This window comes from Mytilus trossulus, chromosome 13, assembly GCF_036588685.1.
Source record: "Mytilus trossulus isolate FHL-02 chromosome 13, PNRI_Mtr1.1.1.hap1, whole genome shotgun sequence".
NCBI lineage: Eukaryota > Metazoa > Mollusca > Bivalvia > Mytilida > Mytilidae > Mytilus > Mytilus trossulus.
Genome location: NC_086385.1, coordinates 30,102,575 through 30,125,242, shown reverse-complemented (window position 1 = coordinate 30,125,242; position 22,668 = coordinate 30,102,575). Strand labels below are relative to the sequence as shown.

The 22,668-nt window shown below is 30.3% G+C and overlaps 1 protein-coding gene across 2 annotated transcripts in view; it reads left to right on the top strand.

Annotated features, from left to right (window-relative positions):
• The window catches only part of LOC134694725 (protein Wnt-6-like), a 70,645-nt gene that overhangs the window by 44,343 nt on the left and 3,634 nt on the right, over positions 1 to 22,668 (top strand). For both annotated transcript variants that reach the window (XM_063555764.1, XM_063555765.1), the window contains exons 2-4: positions 1,697 to 2,337; positions 13,567 to 13,787; positions 22,341 to 22,615. In XM_063555764.1, coding sequence (XP_063411834.1) covers positions 2,087 to 2,337; positions 13,567 to 13,787; positions 22,341 to 22,615 — 747 coding nt within the window. In that variant the 5' untranslated portion in view covers positions 1,697 to 2,086. The remainder of the gene's footprint in view (positions 1 to 1,696; positions 2,338 to 13,566; positions 13,788 to 22,340; positions 22,616 to 22,668) is intronic.

The window sequence follows — 22,668 nt, the reverse complement described above, 5'->3', positions numbered from 1 at the left end:
TTTTACAGGTATAAATTCAGGTAAAAATATAAATTCAAATTAAATAATAACTTTTCATTCAGTTACTGTCCACAATATTTTGAACAACTTTACACTTTTCGTGGATTTATTTTGGGACATTATGTACAGATTTGCTCTCTTACCATCCAAATTGAGAAAATTTACACCGATTAGCTCAACATGATACCTTCGTTGTGTACATACAGAAACATTATGTTTAAACCAAGGATCGAACATATTGACTTTAAAATCGCAATGTACAATGCATTTAGATCTATGTTTCCAAATACTAGAATATAATGCTGCCGTTTTCATTTAAGCCAAAGTTGGTTGCGCAAAATTAAGAAACTAGGGATCAAATTTATAAGTTAATAGTGTGTTAATTTACGTTTTTTTATTAGTTAAGCCATATATCGTGTGTTTTCTATGTTGTGATGTTATACTTTTTTTTTCAGTAGAAGGGATAAGGGGATGGTACCATTAAAACGTTCAATCCCACTGCAAATGTCTGCACCTACACTAGGTCAGGAATCTGATGTACAGTAGCTGTCGTTTGTTTATGTAATTTATACGTGTTTATCGTAACTCGTTTTTTAAATAGATTAGACCGTTGTTTTTTCCGCTTGCATGGTTTTACACTAGTAATTTTGGAACCCTTAATAGCTTGTTGTTACTTTTATAAATTGTTATTTGGATGGAGAGTTGTCTCTTTGGCACTCATACCACATCTTCCTATATCTACTAAATCCCACTTCTACCTCCTCGTTGGTTAGCTGGGGACTAATACTAACGAAAGGGATACTTATACTTGTAAAAATAGAACAATTTAGTGAATAAATAAGTATTATTATCTGTATTTTACATGAGTTTACCTGTCAAACAAATGCGCGCAAATGTAATCAAAAGCTGCGCGCAAACGTAATGATTTTTGCGCGCAAATGTAATGGTAATGCGCGCAAACGTAATGCACCGTAATCTGGACAGTATATATTGTCAGCCTCCACTATCTATAACTTGACAATACCTTCTTGCTTTATTATGTAGGGTCATAAAACTGGACAGTATATATTGTGAGCCTCCACTTTCTATAACTTGACAATACTTTATTGCTTTATTTTATAGGGTCATAAAACTGGACAGTATACATTGTCAGCCTCCAATATCTATAACTTGACAATACCTTCTTGCTTTATTATGTAGGGTCATAAAACTGGACAGTATATATTGTGAGCCTCCACTTTCTATAACTTGACAATACTTTATTGCTTTATGTTATAGGGTCATAAAACTGGACAGTATACATTGTCAGCCTCCACTTTCTATGACTTGACAATACATTATTGTTGTATTTTTAAGAATGCACTCTCCTTATTAAATTATTTACATATTTTATTCGAATGTGAAACAAACATTGGTTGGTTTATATAAGATCCCCAAACTGGACAGTTTGAATTATAGCTTCATTGTTCTACGACTTGACAAAACCTTGTTGCTGTATTGAACAATGTCATATAATAGTGACTGGACAGTACATATTATCAGCCTCACTTTTCTATGACTTGACAATACATTATTGTTGTATTTTAAGAATGCACTCTCCTTATTAAATTATTTACATATTTTATTCGAATGTGAAACTAATCTTACCGATCTACCATTAAATTCTGTATTTGTACTCTTACCTGTACTCTTTCAGGCTGAGTGATCCGTGCGGTGAAAGGGATGAATTTGTGGATTTGTTCCTCGGAAGGATACTTTATGATGCGGTCAAGGAGAAATGATGGGTATTAATATTGTACAATATAATTACAGTGCACAGGATTACAATGAGAAAGTACCCGTATGTCATCAACGGATATGACTGCTCAGTTATTATTATGGTTTTTGGTAATAATAAATAAAAAAGTGGTAAATTAAGGAGATAAAATATGTGGATCAGACATTCGAAAATATGTGAATTTGGTATTTCCAGATAAATTTGGCATACAGTTGATGTGTTTTGACTAACATAATTGGATTCAAAATAGTCAGACAGTGTTATTAAGTTTTTTGTTTGTATTTCGTAACATTCATCTACAACTTCTCTATGCAAATCAGTTATTATTGGAAAGTACTAAGTCATCCTAGAAGAACACTCATTAAGAGGGCGGAATCTTTCCGGAAATGCGTCTATTTTACAACTGAAATCAATTTCAATGTACGTTTGATAACGTTATTTAAAAAACTAGTGCAAAAAATTTCAAACAGGATTTTTGACCTTAACATGCAAGTACAACGAATATTGGTACTGTTATATTTTTTCCTACTGTTTCCAGCGAATATAATTGGTTTGTGGTGGTAAGTACAGCTAATTTGAATATTCATTACTAATTTGCATATCATTAATGGTAGAAATAAATTTTTGCCTTCGTCCATCTAGCGCTTACAAAATGATAACAGACTGGACTATGTACTCACACTGTTAATGAAAAGAAACGCACCAATTACCTTGAGTTGACACACGGTTAATGAAATGTACGCACTAATTATTTGTAATCACAGTGAAAAAAGGATTTGCCATGTATCTAATAGTTTACATAAGAATCATTTGGTGATTTGCATTTTTTCAAATTCCCGTGAATTCTAAAAAAAAACGAGAAAAGCACAACTACGTATTAGCCAATGATACTTTTTATGGATACTTATTTTTTAGACTTTGAAAAAACGTGATCTTTGTTTAAGTTTGTATCGTTTAACTTAAATTAACGATTGAACTTTTTTTTATTAACCTCGTTAAAAATATATGATAACTAGACTAATCAGAAAGTATAAATATCAACCGCAGACAAAATATATAATGTTCTAATTCTCTATTAATTATATTTCATCTTAAAACAATTGCGCTCATCTTTACAACATTAAAACCCACAATTATAAAATCTTCAAACGTTATGTCAAATGTATATTTCATTAAAAAGGTGACTAGGGTTATTTTTCGAAGTACTATGAAAATTATAAAATTCTTCCAGAAAGTTAAAATTATGCAAAAATTTATCATTAAGTAGAAATATTTACAAAATGGTTAAACATCAATCAGAAATTTATTAAAAGTGTTTTTGAGAGATCGTTTAAATCAGATAAAAAGAGGCATTTAAATCTTAAATTGTCATACTTTTAATATGCATGAAAGGGGCCGTTACACTTGTTGAACAAAAATGTATTGCTACAATTCACCTATTTCCTTTTTTCTGATTGAAATTTATAAATTTCAAAATAATATTTTCAATTAGTTTTGTCTGGAATTATATATGTAAATTAAATTTACCTTTAAAAGTTAAATATTTGAGAAAGAAATGTATGCAAAATAACTGCAGCGCGGTATAATAATCCTCACAATATATTTTATGATAAATCAAAGTTTTCGAAATATTTTTTTCAATAATTTGAACTCTTTTAGATTTATCAAAGGGTATGTACATTTATCAAATTTTATTCAAGATTTCTTTAGAACTTTAAGTCTCTTTTTTTAAGTAGACATTGCAAGTTTTGATACTTTCGATCCATATGTGTACATGGCAAAACAAAACATTGGATATCAAGAATACAGCCATTTATTTCATTCTTAAAAGTTCGATTCGAGGCAATCATTGGTAAATCACACACAGTTCGGTTTTATAATTTATGCGGAGCATTTATTGCACAACCTTGAATTGAAATTGTCAAAGGTCAACTTATCCAGATTGACAAAAAATAAGTGAATTATTTGTACTTTGTAAAGGTTATAATTATTTTTAGCTGAAAATTCAAAATATAAAACATAAAACAAAACCCTAGTCAAGACATATACTATGACTACGTACTATTCGAACACTTAGTCTTCATCCAAACATCCGGGCACTTTACATATCCAAACATCCGGGCACTTTACATTTCAATTAACAGCATTATTGGCCGAGTGAATTAAATCATGCCTTTTCGAATTACATGTACCAGGAATGATTAGAACACATTAAGAAAGTCAAAGATGAAAAATGAAATGTAAAATAACAAATAATACCGAAAATTCAAAACGGAAAATCCCTTATCAAATAGCAAAATCAAAAGCTCAAATACATCAACCAAATAGAAAACAACTGTCAAATTCCTGGCTTAGAACAGGCATTACCGCAATTAGAAAATGTGCCGGGGATAAAACTTCGTGTTATAGCTAGATCAATCTCTCACTTTTATGGCAGTCGCATTACATTCGATTATATTGAAAACAATGTGTGTGTGTGTGTGTGTGTGTGTCTCTGATTTCAGTCAACTACGCGACGAACAATACTTTTCATTACTGGGGTTTCTTCTCCCCTCTTGTTTTATTTCCTTTTTTTTCAATTGACATTTTGTTTCAAATGTAACATATGTATCCCATAATATAATATCTTAGTCGAGAGAAGTCCTCAAAAACCTACAGCATGTTCAGTGGCATTTTTTACAAGTTTTTGACTTATTGTATACCCACTTCTAATATAGATCATACAGATTTCGAATTGAATACAAAAAAATCGTATGGTCTTTAGTCTTTTCCAACTCCTGACAAAACTCTTTCCTTAGAGTAAATGTAAATAATGTATGTATGTTTACAATTTTGCACATAAACTGACCAAGCAAACTGCTTCTCCTTTCATAAATGTCAGAAAAAATCTCGTATACTTTTGTTAGATGTGAATTATAGATATAATGCATACCATAATTTATTGTTAAAATTTAATCTTTTTCTTTTGATATGTAAATAAAGACTTCATTTCTTTTATTCTTCATACTTTTAGTCTATTCTATTTATTTTTGCACATCACTATTCTCTATATTTTATATTTTTGTCCATTTTTACTCTTTTTTTAAGTTGTAACCCCATTTGAAAACTATTTGAGGTTTGAGGCTGTTAGCGGGGAATTTTATTGTTATATGGGCCTTTTCTGTAAAAAAATAAAACTTATGGTGAAATGACTAGTCTATGACGTCATGACGGCGCGCGCACCAAAACATTGTCCCACAAAACGAACATAGCCAAACGTTGTCCATTTAAAATGTCTGAAACTTAATTTGCAGACAGCATTTCCACTTATTGCCCTTTGTAAATACCTGATTTGAAATATCTAATATTGAAAGAAGCCTTCAAGAATTTTTTAGTTTATTTAGTTCATGCACCTTGAAATTTTGCGTCAATACGCTTGTTCAAAACTGGTAAAAATGTACAGACCCCTTTGATAAAGGCAGATCTGTCTAAATGTATTAAGAAATCATAACCATTGAAACAAACAGAGTTTTCTAATTTGACAGTTTCGCTAAATTTTACTTGGTACCACTTGTGTAAGAAGAAAAGAAACGTCTTTTAATCTTTTTATATGTTAACACTTCGTTTGACAAAAGGTGTATTCGATTACAAAACTTTGAAAGTTAAGAAATTTGTTTGAACAATAGATCAACCTAATTGATACCCATTTAAAACTGTAACAGTAGTATTTGTAAACATTCTCACGAGATCTCACGCGATTAGATCACTGATAATTAAACGGCTTTACATGGCAATAGCCCTGCCCCTTTGAAGTTGTAAAGAGATGATATGACCTTAGTTTTATTACATTATGCGTTGGTGCACAGTACCTGTCCCTAGATTTATTTCAAATTAAAATGGAAGTCCTAAGACTGTTTTATGAATTGAAAATTCAGAATTTCACAAAATTCTTTAATTAAATATCTTCAATGACCTGTCATTCAGTACAAAACGGTTCATTCAAAATAGATGTTAAGCTATCAAAAATGGACCCTTACATATGTATTATGTTTCCTGCTTAAATACATGCTCTAATGATTTTACTTTCAAGGGTCGGAGGACAGTAAAATTGATATACACATGTATGCAGTTAGCTAAAAATATAAATGTGAAACAACTATATATTATTTACTTTAATTTAATAAAATATTAAAAGAAACATCCCTTAGTAATACACCCTTTTTAATTCAATTGTGGCTTTAATATGAAAATTTAATATAAAATGCAATTTTAACATTAGACTTAATTATGCATAGTAATATATATCATTTGTGAGACAGAATTCAATAAGATCTATTATTATAACCGCACCTAGTATCGAACTGATAAAAATATTCATCACAAAGGGCATACCAATCTAAATTTTTGTGTCTAAATTTATTGAAATATGCTTATAATTTAAACAAGTGTGTAAATCAAAGTTCATTTTCTTTGTCAAACAAGTTCAGTACTACATCGAAGGACAATCATTTAGTTTTTGTATTATACATTGGAAACGCACAAATGAAAGTTTACTCTATCAAATCACGTTTTGCATGAATTATAGTTTCATTACACATTTTCCAAAAGTTATTAAAAGTTGGGTTTTTTACTTGACATTTCGTGGCGAAAAAGGGTGCTGACAATGTGCCAGCCCAACCCATACAAGCTCGATTACGGTATATAAATTGTGCTGATAGTTTTCTACATGGAATTGTTTTCTATTGTGTCACATTAAAATCTTTTATAGCTTTCATTTAGGAGTTTTTTTCTCATTGTTGAAGGCCGTATGATGATGTAAATTGTTCACATCGTTTTCATTTGGCCTTGAAAGTTAATAGAGATGTCACATTGGCAGTTATATCATATATTTTTATATACAGAGTTGCGAGAAAGAACGAATTTAGATAATACGGCACAAAATGCAGGAACGCCACTGTAAGCTGGTTGATCATTCAAACGTCTTTGTGATTCAGATTACTCTGAAACGTATTTTGATGCATCCATTTTTTTTACATGTAATTTTGGAAATTTTTTTACATACTGCAAAAAAATACTAAAACGGTCACTTATGTATTCAGCGTGACAAACGTGTTCGAAAACACTATTAAAACAGAAAAGCTTATTTTTTTAACAACTATATACAACATACAGTTCAAACATTGCATGGCTCATTTTAAATATATTTGTAGGCAACTGAAATTTTAAAAGTGTATCCATTTTGAAAATCGAGTTCTTATGTCAAACGTTCTTAAATATTTAGGTTTTTTTTGTGGACAAACTATCGAGAAGACCTTCTCTTAAAATCAACGCATTGTGTTGATTCTCTATGTGTCTATAAAGTAGTTATCTTAGGTGCAATTACTAAACATGTACATTGGAAGATACATGATAGACTGTCAATATTTTTCAGCGGTCGTAAACAATTGAAAATACACATTGTCTGGTATTTAAAGAATTGATAGCATGTGCAAAAGATTCATTAACGAACACACTGAAACAGTTCAATCTGTACTTTAAAACACGTAGGTTTAGTGATGCTTGCTGTTAAAACATGTATCACGATGTTTAACGTCCAGTGGCAAATTGATTAATCTTCATGACGAGAATACAAGTCATGTCAATGCGTTATAGATACAATGTATGAACTCTGCTGGGAAACCCTAAAAATATTTGGAAGAGAGAAATATGAGCTGCACAATGGCATTTAATGTTACAAAGTAATTGTCTTTGTCACCCCTTTGGTCATTCAGATAAAAAAAAAATGAATAAATTTTCCAAACGTACCTCAAGGGAGTAAGATTCTGTGAAAGCTTAACATAGTTTTGTACTGAAATCGGTTCTGGTGAAGTTGCGTATGCAAACGTTGGACAGAGAAAGAGTAAAAAGACAAACGGACTAACATTCAGACTCACCCTTTACTTTAAAATGCCTCGCTTTAAAATAAAGGGGAATAAATCTCAGAGAATTGCATTAAAATGCAAAAGTGGACGATTTATAGATGAAACCTTGGTCAAATATATATTTATAAAAAGAACACGGCTATTCACTAAACAATGCACGGAAAATCTTAGGATTAAGAAAAGTAGTCCTCACTTTGAAAATACTCTCAGTTGCTTGATTAACTTCAAAACTGCTTATGATGCTTTCAAAATCCTTACCAGTAAAAAAAATCTATTAAAACGAAATAGTAGAGCTGAGCAGCATTAATATGTAAACTAATTATCTATAAGTTTCGGGTTTTGCCTCATTATAATTAAGATGAAAATAAATTATCAAATGATTTTAGAAGTCGGTCAATTGATTAAAAAGGTATACATAAAGCTTTACACTAAATAGTCTATGGACCTGTTCGTAGAGATGTACAGATTTGATTGGTTGAATCCTGAGTCGGAGTACCATTACAACGTTTATGACCTCAAAACAGCATCACTCTTATTTCCAAACGGAAAAGAATTTAGCCAAGCAGTTATATATAAATGTTCTGAAGATGCTAGCATGTATCTTTGTTCGCCCGCATAAGACTTTTTATTCAATATTACGATAACGAAATGAAATGGTATAACCGGTACCGGACGAACAAATTTCCGGAACGTCAGGCAAGATGTTCGTGTTCAAGCTTTATTTTCAACAGCCGCATTTTATCGTTTGTTTATAAACCTGCAATTTATTCGGGATCGTGGGTGGGTGCTTGTAATCTCTCACTTTAACATAAACAATGTACATGTTTAAAAATGTGTTTGAAAAATACAAGTTATGTAGTGTTTAATTCTTTGAAATAGGTGGGTGGTCAAATCAAAAAGGAAAATTTCCAATCCAAAGACTGCGGTTATGCAGTGGTTCCAACGAAAATTTGCACTAAGTTTGTTTTTTATGAAAGTATATGTAATATTTTAATTCTTCATGCCACAAGGAAAACAATATAAGATCACACATATTAACAAATAATTCCACCTACGCTATTAAATGTTTATATAATTTGATATTTATCTGTTTGCCAAGAGGATATTCCGAGACAAAAAAAACGTAACCACTGGTTGTAGCGAGCAAAATGTAAATCATAAATTATCAGAAAAGTTCATTAGGTTTGAGTTTTAATATGTCCTTTTATTTGATAAACAAAAATTCCAATTTGAAATCTGTCCTTGTGTGAAACTTTAGTCATATCATAGCTCTCCTTCTTTGCCAAACGTAGTCATTGTCGTAAAGCTTGTGGTACGATCTCCAGCACAACTAAAACGAGGCTTAGTCTTGCTGGCTCCCTAACAAGCAGACGTCGAGTATGAGCAAAGTTTTCTCTTTCAAAGTGGGATGTTTTCTACGTTTGTGGGTTAGCTAGTATGACTTTAATCCGAAATAAGCGTGTCTGTCTAGTTAAAACAAGGTTTATTTCAATATTATCAACATGATGTTGTCCTAAATATGTTTATATATTTGCCACTGGACGTTAAGTTTTTTCTAAATCATACTGTCCTTATTCCTAAAGTTCAATTTGGAATTGGAATTTTGGCTGTTGAAAACTGTTTTTATGACTTTAAAAGTAAATAAAATAACCAAAATTAATCCTGTATAACGATTTTCATACAGAAAGCAGTGTAATTTGAAGATAATTTGATGTTATTTGGTTGGTTTTCTTTGAATGTGGTCAACAAGAAATTAAATGTGTGGTAATTTTATTACCTTTGAAAGATAATTTAGTTTATTTATTTTTTCAATTATTTTTGCTGGATTTCTAGCTGATCATTATGTTTTAGTATGACTTTTTGTCAGACGGAAGATGACTTATGTTCTGTTTCTGTTCTTATTTTTCTGGTAAAAACTTTACGAGGTTTCATTTATTTTTGTGTTTTTGCATTCTTTCATATTGTTTTATTTTTGAACTTTTAAGTTTTTGCTGTTGTCTCGGTTGCTTTCTAATGAGTGTATCTGCTTGGTTGTTTTCAGTAGATCATTTATTTAGATTATTTTTCTATTTGAACAGATCCTCTTATTTTGCGTTATACGTTATAAAACACATATGTGACTTTAATCAGCCCATTTCTTAACTGCAGCGTCATTCCCGAACTTTACGAGTTTAAAATGGTCGTCTGATGTGGAAAATTCGAAATTTATACAAAGCCTCAATGTATTAAATATTTAAGATACTATCTAATTGAATATCGTTTTAGGGTCCTGTTTCAAAGTGTGACATGGTGTTTTGTGGTTGTTGGATGTTTTTTCTCACTGTTTTAGTATAATAACACATTGAATCGTTAACACTATAACATGATCATTTAATCAAGTAATTAAACACAAATCTTAGCCTCATTTTACGTGTTAGTGGTTGTATTAAAAAAAATACATTTTGAGACATTCCTTCGTTCTCAAATTCGCTATAATTGAACTTTTAAAGTTGATTTCAACCGCATAAAATTTTAAATATTGTCACTTTATTTGGTTTACTATTTAATTATCTTGAAACACATTTAAATATTTAAGATGTTTGTTGCTTTGTATGCACGAAAAACTTTTATTTTCAAATGATTTTTACAATTTTGATAGAATTTGAAACGTTGATACGTTTTCAAAATATTTTTATGTGGGAATTAAATTCAAGATTTAAATGTCGGTTCGGAATAATTAGTTTTTCATGGGAATCAGTTTAAATTATGTTATTTACAAGTTTAAAAAATTCTTAACAAATCAACGTAAGTTTTGGGTACATCTGGGTGAGTCAACAACCCAACAACAGTCTTCGGTAATAGGTTGTATTATACGCCAACCTCTCATTCTGCCAAAATTCGACGTTTTGTGATTGAACTTAAAGAATTGTTTATCCTACTGTTAAATAATTCGGACTTTAAAATTAGATTCGAGAAGATAAATCGCCTGTTATGGAAGAAGCCCATTATTAAACTGAATAAAATGTGTACAAAGCTTTTATTTCACCATACTTTGCTTTTCAATATTTGCTGAGTCTGTTTCGGTTTTTTGGATTTTGTTTGTGATGAGTATTAATTTTGGTTCCTTTTTTTCGTCAAATCAGTCAGTTGTTTCCGAGTGTATATTCTACCTGTTCTTACATTTTAAAATTTTAAAATATCTATAATTAATCAATTCTTAATCAAATTGACGACAAAGTTTTGAACTCATACTTAAAACAAGCTACCAAAAAGACGTTTATTGAAAGTATTTATCAGTACAGAAAGTTTAAGACTAAAGTTATCAACATAAAACTCATCTCCACTTTAGAATTCTGACTCTAAAAGTAAATGATTTTCTCATAAGTGGGATAAATATCGAGTACTACAAATTTCATTACAATTCAATTCTTAAATGTCTTACCAGGGTTGACGTAAATTAGTTTATAAGACGAGTAATTTTGATCCCTTATCAACTGTGAAATTGCGAACACAGGCAAGATAGCTAGTCGATAATTAACAGTTCTGATATAAATGTGTGTGTTCCGAGACCTGCAGTAACCGCAACCCGAATAATTGTAACGAAATGGAGGCTAGAATGCATGTCATGTGTATATTATGAACATTCGAGAATTTTTATGTCTTTTTGAAACATACTGAAAACCGCTATAACGACAACCCGAAAATGGGTAACGAAATGAAGGCGAATGCATTTCTTTGTATTTCGGAATTCAGAACACGAAAAAATCCAAAAAAATCAACGTAAAATTATACATTTCAGAGAGCCATAGCTACTATTATAATGAAAATATATATTAAAAAATCTGATAATTTTTCGATATCTCATAATACATTCAAAATCTAGCATCAAAAAATGTTCTAAATTGAGTTATAAAAATCACTACATAAGCAAACAAACAAACAAAAAACAAGCAAAATTCTTAACAATATAAGTATGAATGTATTGATGTTCAAAAAGATGAATAAAAAAGGATCATTTCGTATGCAGTAGAACCATTTTTGTATAAATGAATAATTTGTTTAAAGTCCAGTAGCAAATATTTCATAAAAAATCGAATAGTTTTGTTATTCCTATTATCAATTAAATATAGTGCCTACAGAAATTCCAACCATGAAAGTGAAAATAAACCTTTTTACACCCATTTTATTATCATAAGTTTGGCATATTAATGTACACAACGTGTGAAATAGGTATTCTCAAATAAGTATTTATGTCAGAAACCTGAATAATATTTCATTTGACGTGTTATATACATTTCAAATTTAATTTCTCAACTATTTTGCGAAAAAGGTATACTTTTACACATTCGTATTTACGTGTATTCAACTAATGTATATATTTACACTATGCAAATAAAATAAAATTGAGAATGGAAATAAAACAATGATTTCTTCTGTTTAAGATTTTGCTATTTTTATTTTCCAACATTCATTGTGAAGATTTTTTTGATCAAAATTAAAACCACCGCTTCCAGTTATACCCGGGATATAAAATAATTTTGAGCGAAACATTTCGTCAAAACTTTATCAACTTAAAATTTCATTTTAGAATAGTTTTCTTTATTTTGGGGTAAAGATAAATTGTTTTAAAAAAGTTGATACATTTTGCTGTCAAATCTGACATATTTTAATATCACTCTTTTAGAATAGCTGTTTCAAATTTAATTATCTTCACGTGCAATGTAAGTTAGAAAATAAAACAGAAATGCGTATTTTTAATGTTGTACATGCATGTGTAGGAAAACACGGTCATTAGCATGATACATGTACATGTGACGTCATAAGATACATGTATATACCATTCGAAGTACCAATTATATGATAATCGCCAATAGAAACTATCATTTAGATCTGACCGATTCTTGAATTAGTTTCGTACAAAATTATCCCGCCCAATTGTCGGTAATTCACATACTTTCAATTTGAAAGGTGTAGTTGTGGTTTTTAACGTTTTTCCAAGTTTCTGTTTATTAATTCTATTAATTTTATTTTTTAAATAAATTTTCGCATTTATCTTATAATTGTCCAAGAAGCAACTGCTGTGCGCATTACTCAACTAAATGGAAGGATAAAAAAAACATATCATTTTGTTCTTTTGTGGATACATGTAGTTGTCTCATTGGCAATCATACCACATCTTCTTTTTTATATATAAGCATTGACAACTTTTTCCAAATTTTTCACGTTATATCCAGTTCACTTTGAGATATGAGTGTTTAGAGACAAACTCGGTTAATCCTATAAGTATAAGAAACTTCTTTAAAAACATTCGAAATTAAGTAGGTACTTCATTTTATGTAATCATTATAATTACAGATTCTATTGGACTTTATATTAGCCGTTTGTTACGGATTGACCATGATAGATGCTTTTTTATTAGTTAATAAATCATTTACATTATTCCTGACAAAACAATATAATTTATTTAGAACTTTAAAAAAAAAAAACAGAAAATAACAAATATACATTGACACAATTACACTTGCTTTGAAATCAATGCAATAATAAATTGTAATTATCACATAAAAGTTTTCATCAGCTAATGCGCAGACCTTTTGTGAGGGCAACATAAAGGTTTTGATTTAAAATAATTTGTTTAATTTTAAATTTTATACAAATAATCAGAAGAGTAAAACAATAGTTTCAAAAAAATAGTTGTGATTACTAATTAATATTAATCAAACATATAAAAGAGAAAACGGTTTCATTATGATTCAAATTGGCAAATATTATTTGTCAAAGCCAAAAACATTCCCCACAAAAAAAATTGAATAGTCGAAAACTTAAAAATATATTTTTTATAGTTAAAATATGTATTTGATTTTTTCATATATACTGTCATTTTTATTACATGTTTCAACACGTTATTAGGGCAGTCGGCAGTCCTTTAGTTATGGACCCCAACAGTATTTGTAGAAAGAGCAGACGATTAGCAGGAAAACAGCGGGAAATTTGCCGGAAGGAGATAGAAATTGTAGAGGAAGTAGCTAACGGTGCCAAAATAGCCTTGGCAGAATGCCAGTACCAGTTTAGACATAGAAAATGGAATTGTACGACGGCTAAAAGGTCTCTAGATAGAGTTATACGACAAGGTAAGCACACATAACATTTCATTTTAGAAAAGATATACGAATGCATAATCTTTTTGCATTAATGCAAAACTCTACTTCAGAAAAAAGTAAGCAGTATTAATATTCTTTGAAGAAAGATGCATGATGCACATAGAAATACGACTATGTGGTATAAGTGCCAATGAGGCAACTCTCCACAATTTTTTAAACAAAATTTATATCGTATGAAGATAAACATACAGACGTATAGGATGCAGAATGAAAGAAATAAACACATTTGAAATATTGTTAATACTGAAAGAAAAGCTCGCACAGACATTACATATTAGGAAACGAATTGCATATTCTTATTTATAGTGATGTAATAAGACACAAAACTTGTTACAAACAAAGAAATCAGCCAGTAATGCCTTAGATTTCAGCCAGTAATGCCTTAGATATCTACCGCTTATGCCTTAGAGTTCAGCCAGTAAAACCTTAGAGATCAGCCGATAATGCCTTAGAGAGCAGCCAGTAATGCCTTCGAGTTCAGTCAGTAATACCTTAGAGATCAGCCGGTAATGCCTTAGATATCCACCGCTTATGCCTTAGATTTCATCCAGTAATGACTTAGCGATCAGCTAGTAATGCCTTAGATATCCACCGCTTATGTCTTAGAGTTCAGCCAGTAATGCCTTAGAGTTCAGCCGTTAATGCCTTAGAGTTCAGCCGGTTATGCCTTAGAGTTCAGCCGTTAATGCCTTAGATATCCACCGATTATGCCTTAGAGGGCAGCCGGTAATGCCTTAGATATCCACCGCTTATACCTTAGAGTTCAGCCGGTAATGCCTTAGAGTTCAGCCAGTAATGCCTTAGAGGGCAGTCGGCTCAAATCTTTAAAATACAAAACTGACAAGTTTCCACACAATGCCAAAAAGGTGATCAGACTAGATTGTACCCAATACCAAATAGGGTATCAGGTTTAACCCTTTCTAACGAAAGTGATTAGAATGCCGATTGTTTAGTATACGAAAGAGGTTAAACTAGAGGAGTGATAACACAAAATCATCTTATAGAGGACGAACAGAATCAAATCATTCTGATGCAAAAGAAAACTTTTTTTCAATACTACTCTTTTATTGATGTATACATTGATTTTTATTATTGAGAGTACTGTAAGCGACACAAATATGTCTTTATTGAAAATAAAGAACTCAACAGACACACATTTTCTAAATAACAAAGAGGTTAAATGGCACTTATATTTTTTAATCAAATATCCCTAGTGACAAAGATGTGAAAAGGCAGACTTATTTCATTACACCAAAGCCTTCAATGTCCATAATGTGATACAGGGTTAGAAGGTGAAATGGCAAAATGTTCTTTGAAAAGGTGATCTGGTTTTTCTCTTTCGGATGATGCACACATTTCTGAATACTACCTCTTATTAAAGGATACATACACGTTTACTATTGTATTAAGCGTGCTGTATATGTGTACAGATAATAAAAAAAAAGAGGTCTGCAGGTACTAATCTAGGGGTAACACATTCCGAATTGGTGTCATATGTATTCCTCATTCCGGTGTCACACGGATTTTCTCCCTTAATTGATCTATGTTTATTGAATAGCAGCATCCACTTGTTGCCTTTATTTGTACATAAACTGGTACATATCTTGACATTTGAGAAGTAATTTGACTCTAGTATCCATTCAGGGTAAAACCATTTGATTTTCTGCTGGTAAGACGAAGATTTTGATATTGAAGATTCCTATTGAGAACTGGACATAAATATCTTTGCACAAGACGGTAAAAATTAATATTCTGCAACCCAAAATGCAGGAAACAAATATTCACAAATTTGAAAATAAACCCAGACAAGATTGTCCTAGTCTCCTTCTAAGAATATTAAATGGTCGTCCTGTTATGTCAAACAGACGAAAAATCACACATAACTTTATCATAATAAGGTACTAGACAGGAATAAATTTATGCCTACATACAATGACTTGGAAAGCACTTTTAACTGTTTTGGAATTCATATTAAATGTTAATAAATATAGGTTTTTTTCAAATTTTATCTATCTTAACTGTTTGGTCGCCCGTTTAAAATACACTCAATGAAGGTAATTTGTATCTCTTCAACTTGGTAAAACATATGTGTTTTCTTTGACCAAAAAAACTAGGTCGAGGCAACTATCTTCAAACTTATATAATTACACAATACTGTAATGCGGTGCTTGATATGGTTAAATCAGTGTAGTAATAAAAATTATATAAAAACCCTCAGTACAAAAATTATTCGGAAGTGTATGATAAATTTTATAGCATCTTAAATACTTTGGCTTCTGATCTTACATTCAATTTTGGCATGTGACCAATTCACCTGTAATTAAAGCAAAGGAAATTGTCATTTTATCTCTGACAAAATATACATCCACGTTTTACCATCTCCATGCTTCAATTGAATTCATTCTCCTATGCATGTTTAGAGGTTTATTTTAAATTATATCAAAGCTTTTCTGATAAACGCGATAATTCTGGATTGTATCCAAACGTAACTAAATGAACAATTTTATTTAGACGGTCAAATTTTGGGGGCGAATCTCAAAACAGTATACGAACTATGCGTTTACTGACTTATTCGAACTGATTATGTATATTAGATTTGGACAGTCAGGTTCAAATCATGGTTTATAATATTAAAACAACATGAAAGAATAATGTATAATCATTTTTTTTAGCTTGAAAGTTGTTTGAGATATACCCTTAAAAAATGAAAACATGACAATCAAACTTGATAAACTATTAGTACTGTGAATGCCCAATTCCCTAAATTTAAAACCGATAATTGATCATTTGGATAATGTTTTTGCATGCGTACAAAATGCAACCATCTTGTCAATATTATAAGTGTTTTTTATAGATTTTAAATCCTTCATACAAATCTTATGAAGGGTCAAGCCCATATTATTCATCGGCTATTGGACATATTTTAAAATTCGCCACCGGAATATTATTTTTCCTAGCTTTAATTATATTGATACACACAAGTTTTGATACACATTAATTTAATGGACAAAAGCCCATTGTTTTTTTTTGTACCAGTCTTATACTACAAACTTTCGTTCCGGTTGATGTAAAAACATTAAGAGAAACGTGTTATTACTTCAAAATTCCAGCATTTTATAATTTTCATGGCTCGATTCAATATTATTTTTACATAACTAATCACACAAAGTTACATTCTAAAACATAGATAGTATCTAAATGATAATTTTTCTATTCAGATTTTTTTCTTCTAAAATTTAATGATCAGCTGTTTTCCATGTTAGCAGTCAATCACAATACTACAACCATAGTTTAGAAACCACGATTACCTCCCTTTCATCACATATAACATAAAGACTAAGAACTTATTTCAGTTGTTTTGTATATATAGCTGATACTTATGAACCACTGGCTAATAATATTTCTAGAGTGAAATATATTGCAAATGGAACTGACATTAAATAAGTGGCAATAATCAACAATAGTCAAACTATGAGTTGAATATTTGGAAAGGAGATATACATTTATGTATACTTCTACAAACGTATTCATTTATGACTTACAACTGAATGCGAAAAAAACGAATCGGTATTTTTCCTAAACAATAATGTTTTTTTTCAAGATAACTTTGTGAACACTTTTTTATTGTTTAAATACATGAAAATGTACTTTAGATTTTATATTTATATTTCTATATTAAAACTAAAATTAAAGATGAATTTGAATCATCGATCATAACACGTTAATTTGTTATACTATATTGATATTTTTTATTTTAATATAATTACAAGCAATTTTTATTTTCAGTGTTTTTTTCAATTACTAGTTATTTAAGTATTAAATAAAGGCCAGTTAAAGTTTCTAATGGATATACAAAATCAGAAGCCGACAACACAATGACAACAGTAAACAAAACACAAAACTAAATAGATGTGTAAAAGAGTTGTAACATTATTCATTATTAGTGTGTAGTAAATGTTGTAATATGTAAACATCGTTACTGGTAAAATGAATTACTGATGCTAAGCAAAGAAGATTTCTATGATTATTAAGTGAAAATTCCTTAAGATTCATTATTTTGAGGATAATTAAATGGTTAAAAAAGATAACCTACCTCACAATTTGAACTTATTTAAATCCAAAAACTCCAAGCTTAGAAAGTAAAAGAATTTCTAAAGAACTAAAATGAATTCCCATATTGCTTTAGCAACTACAAAAGCGTTTTTGAGTAGTAGTTTTATGGTTTTGAAGAAATACTTCAGAAAGAATCGTTTTTTCTTAAGATCTCATTTATTTAGAAGATCAAAGGAAATAGACGCAGCGTTTTACTTTGGCAGATGACCGTCGAAAACGTTTTAGAAGTATATACAATTACACTTCAAAGAGCGATTTTATGAGTTTTTCTAAATATAATCAGGGCTGCTGCAATAATTACGATAGCATGCAACATATGCTTGAAATTAACTCTTTCTCAAAGATATATAGAGGCATTCCTGCAGTAGTAATAAAGTAAAAATCAACAAACATAACGTTCTAACTGTGTATCAATATAAGATCACTTATTCACAAAATGCTTTGCCAATTTAAACATGTAAACATTACCTTTGAAGTTTTTGAATGTCAGAGTTTTTTGCTACTGTAATTATATAATTTGGTAGGTGAGAAGAATAGATAGCGTAGCAGCGAGGCAGTTAATTATTATATTAACCTGAACACATATCAAACAGTTTTCTGGACAGAGTTTATGTTTTTCAATTTCTGTTATATACAACGTTTTTTATTGCTTAGACAAAACACGTTTTCTTACCAGTTTTTGTAGATTGAATTTATAGAGAAAAGGGGGGATTAAGTAAGCATTCGATACAAATTGCCATCGTCTGATAAATAAATGAAAAATAGTAATTTGATATAAACATAAAGACTAGATAATGTTGCAGCAATGCAGTTAATTATTATTTCAACCTGAACACATAATAAACAGTTTTCTGGACAGAGTTTATGTTTTTCAATTTCTGTTACATACAACATTTTTGTATTGCTTAGAAATAACACGTTTTCTAACCAGTTTTTGTAGATTGAATTTATAGAGAAAAGGGGGGATTCAGTAAGCTTTCGATACAAACTGCCATCGGCTGAAGAATAAATGAAAAATAGTAATTTGATATAAACATAAAAAATAGATAATGTTGCAGCAATGCAGTTAGTTATTGTACTAACCTGAACACATAGCAAACAGTTTTCTTGACAAAGTTTATGTTTTTCAATTTCTGTTATATACAACGTTTTTTATTGCTTAGACATAACACGTTTTCTTACCAGTTTTTGTAGATTGAATATATAGAGAAAAGGGGGGATTAAGTAAGCTTTTGAACCAAATTGCCATCGGCTGAAGAATAAATGAAAATTGGTAATTTGATATAAACATAAAGAATAGATAATGTTGCAGCAATGCAGTTAATAATTATATTAACCTGAACACATCTCAAACAGTTTTCTGGACGGAGTTTATATTTTTCAATTTCTGTTATATACAACGTTTTTTATTGCTTAAACTTAACACGTTTTCTAACCAGTTTTTGTAGATTAAATCTATAGAGACAAAGGGGGTATTATATTAATCTGAACACATATCAAACAGTTTTCTGGACAGAGTTGATATTTTTGAATTTCTGTTATATGCAATGATTTTTCATTGCTTAGACATAACACGTTTTCTTACCAGTTTTTGTAGATTGCATTTATAGAGAAAAGGGGGTATTATATAACCTAAACACATATCAAACGATTTTCTGGACAGAGTTTATGTTTTTTAATTTCTGTTATATATAATGATTTTTTATTGCTTAAACTTAACGCGTTTTCTAACCAATTTTTTGTACACAGAATGTATAGGGAAAAGGGGGTATGTGAAGTTTTGAAACAATTGCTGTACGTTGATGAATGAATTATTATATAAAATAGATACATAAATCCTTTCCAGATAAGAAAAACGGTTAATAGCCTAGTTGGATTAATTTATATAGCAACGCATTCAATCTCTAAAGTGCAACTTATAATGAGAAACACATTTTTAATGAACTTTACCTTGAAGTTTTCAAATAATCATTTGTTTTTGAAAAAGCTTGTTTTACCCAAATGAATATTCAAATATTAATCAATAAAATTTGGGTTTTTTTTTTTTAACTGTGTGAATTTATTTTTACATGCATTTGTTATAATCACACATATATTTGTACCATAACAACCTTTCAGAATATATATAAACAGATAACGTACGACTTCATTTGCTCCATTCCTCAAATAATGAATTTAAGCATTAACTAAAATTAATCCTTTTTACTTTTGTCTTCCCAAGAATAAACTAAAAAAAGGGGAAAAAAACAACGAAACAATATAAGTCACTGCAAGTTTCTGTTTTGCGTAAATACATAGTGATCACTACTAAACATGCAATAAAATATGTGACTCAGATTTATAAACAAAGACAAATATGCACAACTCAGCGACATGCGTAATTTGCCGTTTTTAAAAGCTATTGAATTTTGGAAAATATTTTCAATAGTGAACACTATAACGTCGTTTCACGATCGGTTCAATACGCCGTAATCAATAAAAATTCAACCAATGACTTAAGCAATTAGGTTTTTTGGAAAACCCAATAAAATTTCCCATAGTCATTAACAGACTTTGAGGTGTCCAGGTGTCCAAAATGTATCCCTTTTTAACTGTACCTAGACATTGACATGACTAGAACTTCAACAACGAATACCCACAAATCACTAAAGATAAGTCGAATCGAATATTTGCTACCTAACTTTCTGAAACACAGGCGTAAATTGTTTTGGTTTTAAGTTACTTTTTTTATTTTGTTCAGACTTCTATCAGTATTAAATGATGCTAAGGTTCAGCAGCAATTGTTTAGTCTGAACTCTGTAACAAGTGTTTTATTACTATTAATGAGCTCATTTTTGTTAACATGGAATACCATTTAAATGCTAACTATCTGTTCATTCACTGTTTATAAAATGCTGAGGAACTCGAAATTTTTCTACCATTGTTATAGATTGTCCCAACCATATATGGCACAACGTTAACGTTGTACGAATTTTCAATTGTTTTTTATGTATTTAAACTTTGTATAACTTATTTGATTCGATCGACCTATATTTGTTAATTTCTGTGTCATTATGATCTCTTGTGGAGAGTCGTCGCCTTTGAAAATATACCACATCTTCCTTTTTTATAAGCAACTTTCGACCAACATATGGTTTAAAAACATAAGCAGAAACTATATCGTATATACATATATATATATCGACAGAACAAGGCAAACAAAAAAGCAAAAAAATACCAACGGCTTGATTTATGACAAAGCAATAAAAGAACAACAATTATGAAGTTCAGCAACAAACGCCAACCGAATAACAGGATCCTGACTCATACAGAATGTGATAGAGTTAAACATGTCTATAGAAGTATAGTCATCATTTAACATTTGACAGTCGCGTGACAAATAAAGGCAACAGTAGTATGCCGCTGTTCAAAACTCATAAATCCATGGACAAAAAACAAAATCGGGGTAACAAACCAAAACCAAGCAAAACGCATTAAATACAAGAGGAAAACAACGACACAACATCAAAGTGCAACACACATAGACACGAACCAAGCACCAGACAAAATCCCACGAGAACAACAAACATAACATCAAAAACAAACACATGAATTTTGAATAAACAAAACAATGAAATCATACTTTGTTCAAAATGATGGTGAAATGGTTTTACTATCAGATAAGAAAAATAAACAACAAAAAACACAAAGACAAAAGACACAGAGTACCGATACAAAAGTACTGACAGTTTCCAAACAATAGTTCTAATACAATAAAGGCTACAGTAGTAAACCTCTGTTCAAAATGCATACATCGATTTAGAAAAGACAAGAAAACTAACGGCCTTATTTATGTACAAAAAAATAACGAAAAACAAATATGTAACACACAAACAAACGACAACCACTGAATTACAGGCTCCTGGGACAGGCACATACATACAAAATGTTGCGGAGTTAAACATGTTAGCTGTACCCCAATCCTACCCCTAACATAGGACAGTGGTATAACAGTACAACATAAGAACAAACTATAAAAATCAATTGAAAAAAGGTTAATTCATCAGATGGACAAAAATACAAGTTGCTTAGTCCACATGAATCATATCAAAAATCCTTATCTCATATCAAGGAACAATCAAATTTAGACTAGTACACATAATGATGTCACATACATGCGCACTGATATATGCTTTCTATGGTTTATTGTAATTGTAATTCATTTATATGGTAAAGCTAAAGGTTGGATTATTAATACGTTATCCACTAATCTGTTAAATGTTTGCCTTGTATCCCAAACAAATACAACTATGAGCCTCTTTTCGATATGTGAGATAGATATTATTATCCTATTTACAGTGATTTCCTTAAAACGTATTACACATAATACTTCCAATTCGTTTAATCTTTATTTCAATATTCTATTTTTAGATACGAGAGAATCGGCGTTTGTTTATGGCATTACAGCAGCTGGAGTTGTATATTCAGTAACAGAAGCTTGTAATATGGGACATCTCTTACAATGCACGTGTGATAATCACGTGCAAGATATAACAACAGATGGCGAATGGGAATGGGGAGGGTGTGGGGATAATGTAGAGTATGGATATAAGAAAAGTAAAGAATTTATGGATGCTCGTAAGAAAAAGCGCCGTGGTGATCTAACAACAAGAATTCAACTCCACAATAATGACGCTGGAAGATTGGTAAGTTTCTTTAAACAAGATTGAATGTTCAGACTTTATTACACCAGATGTGC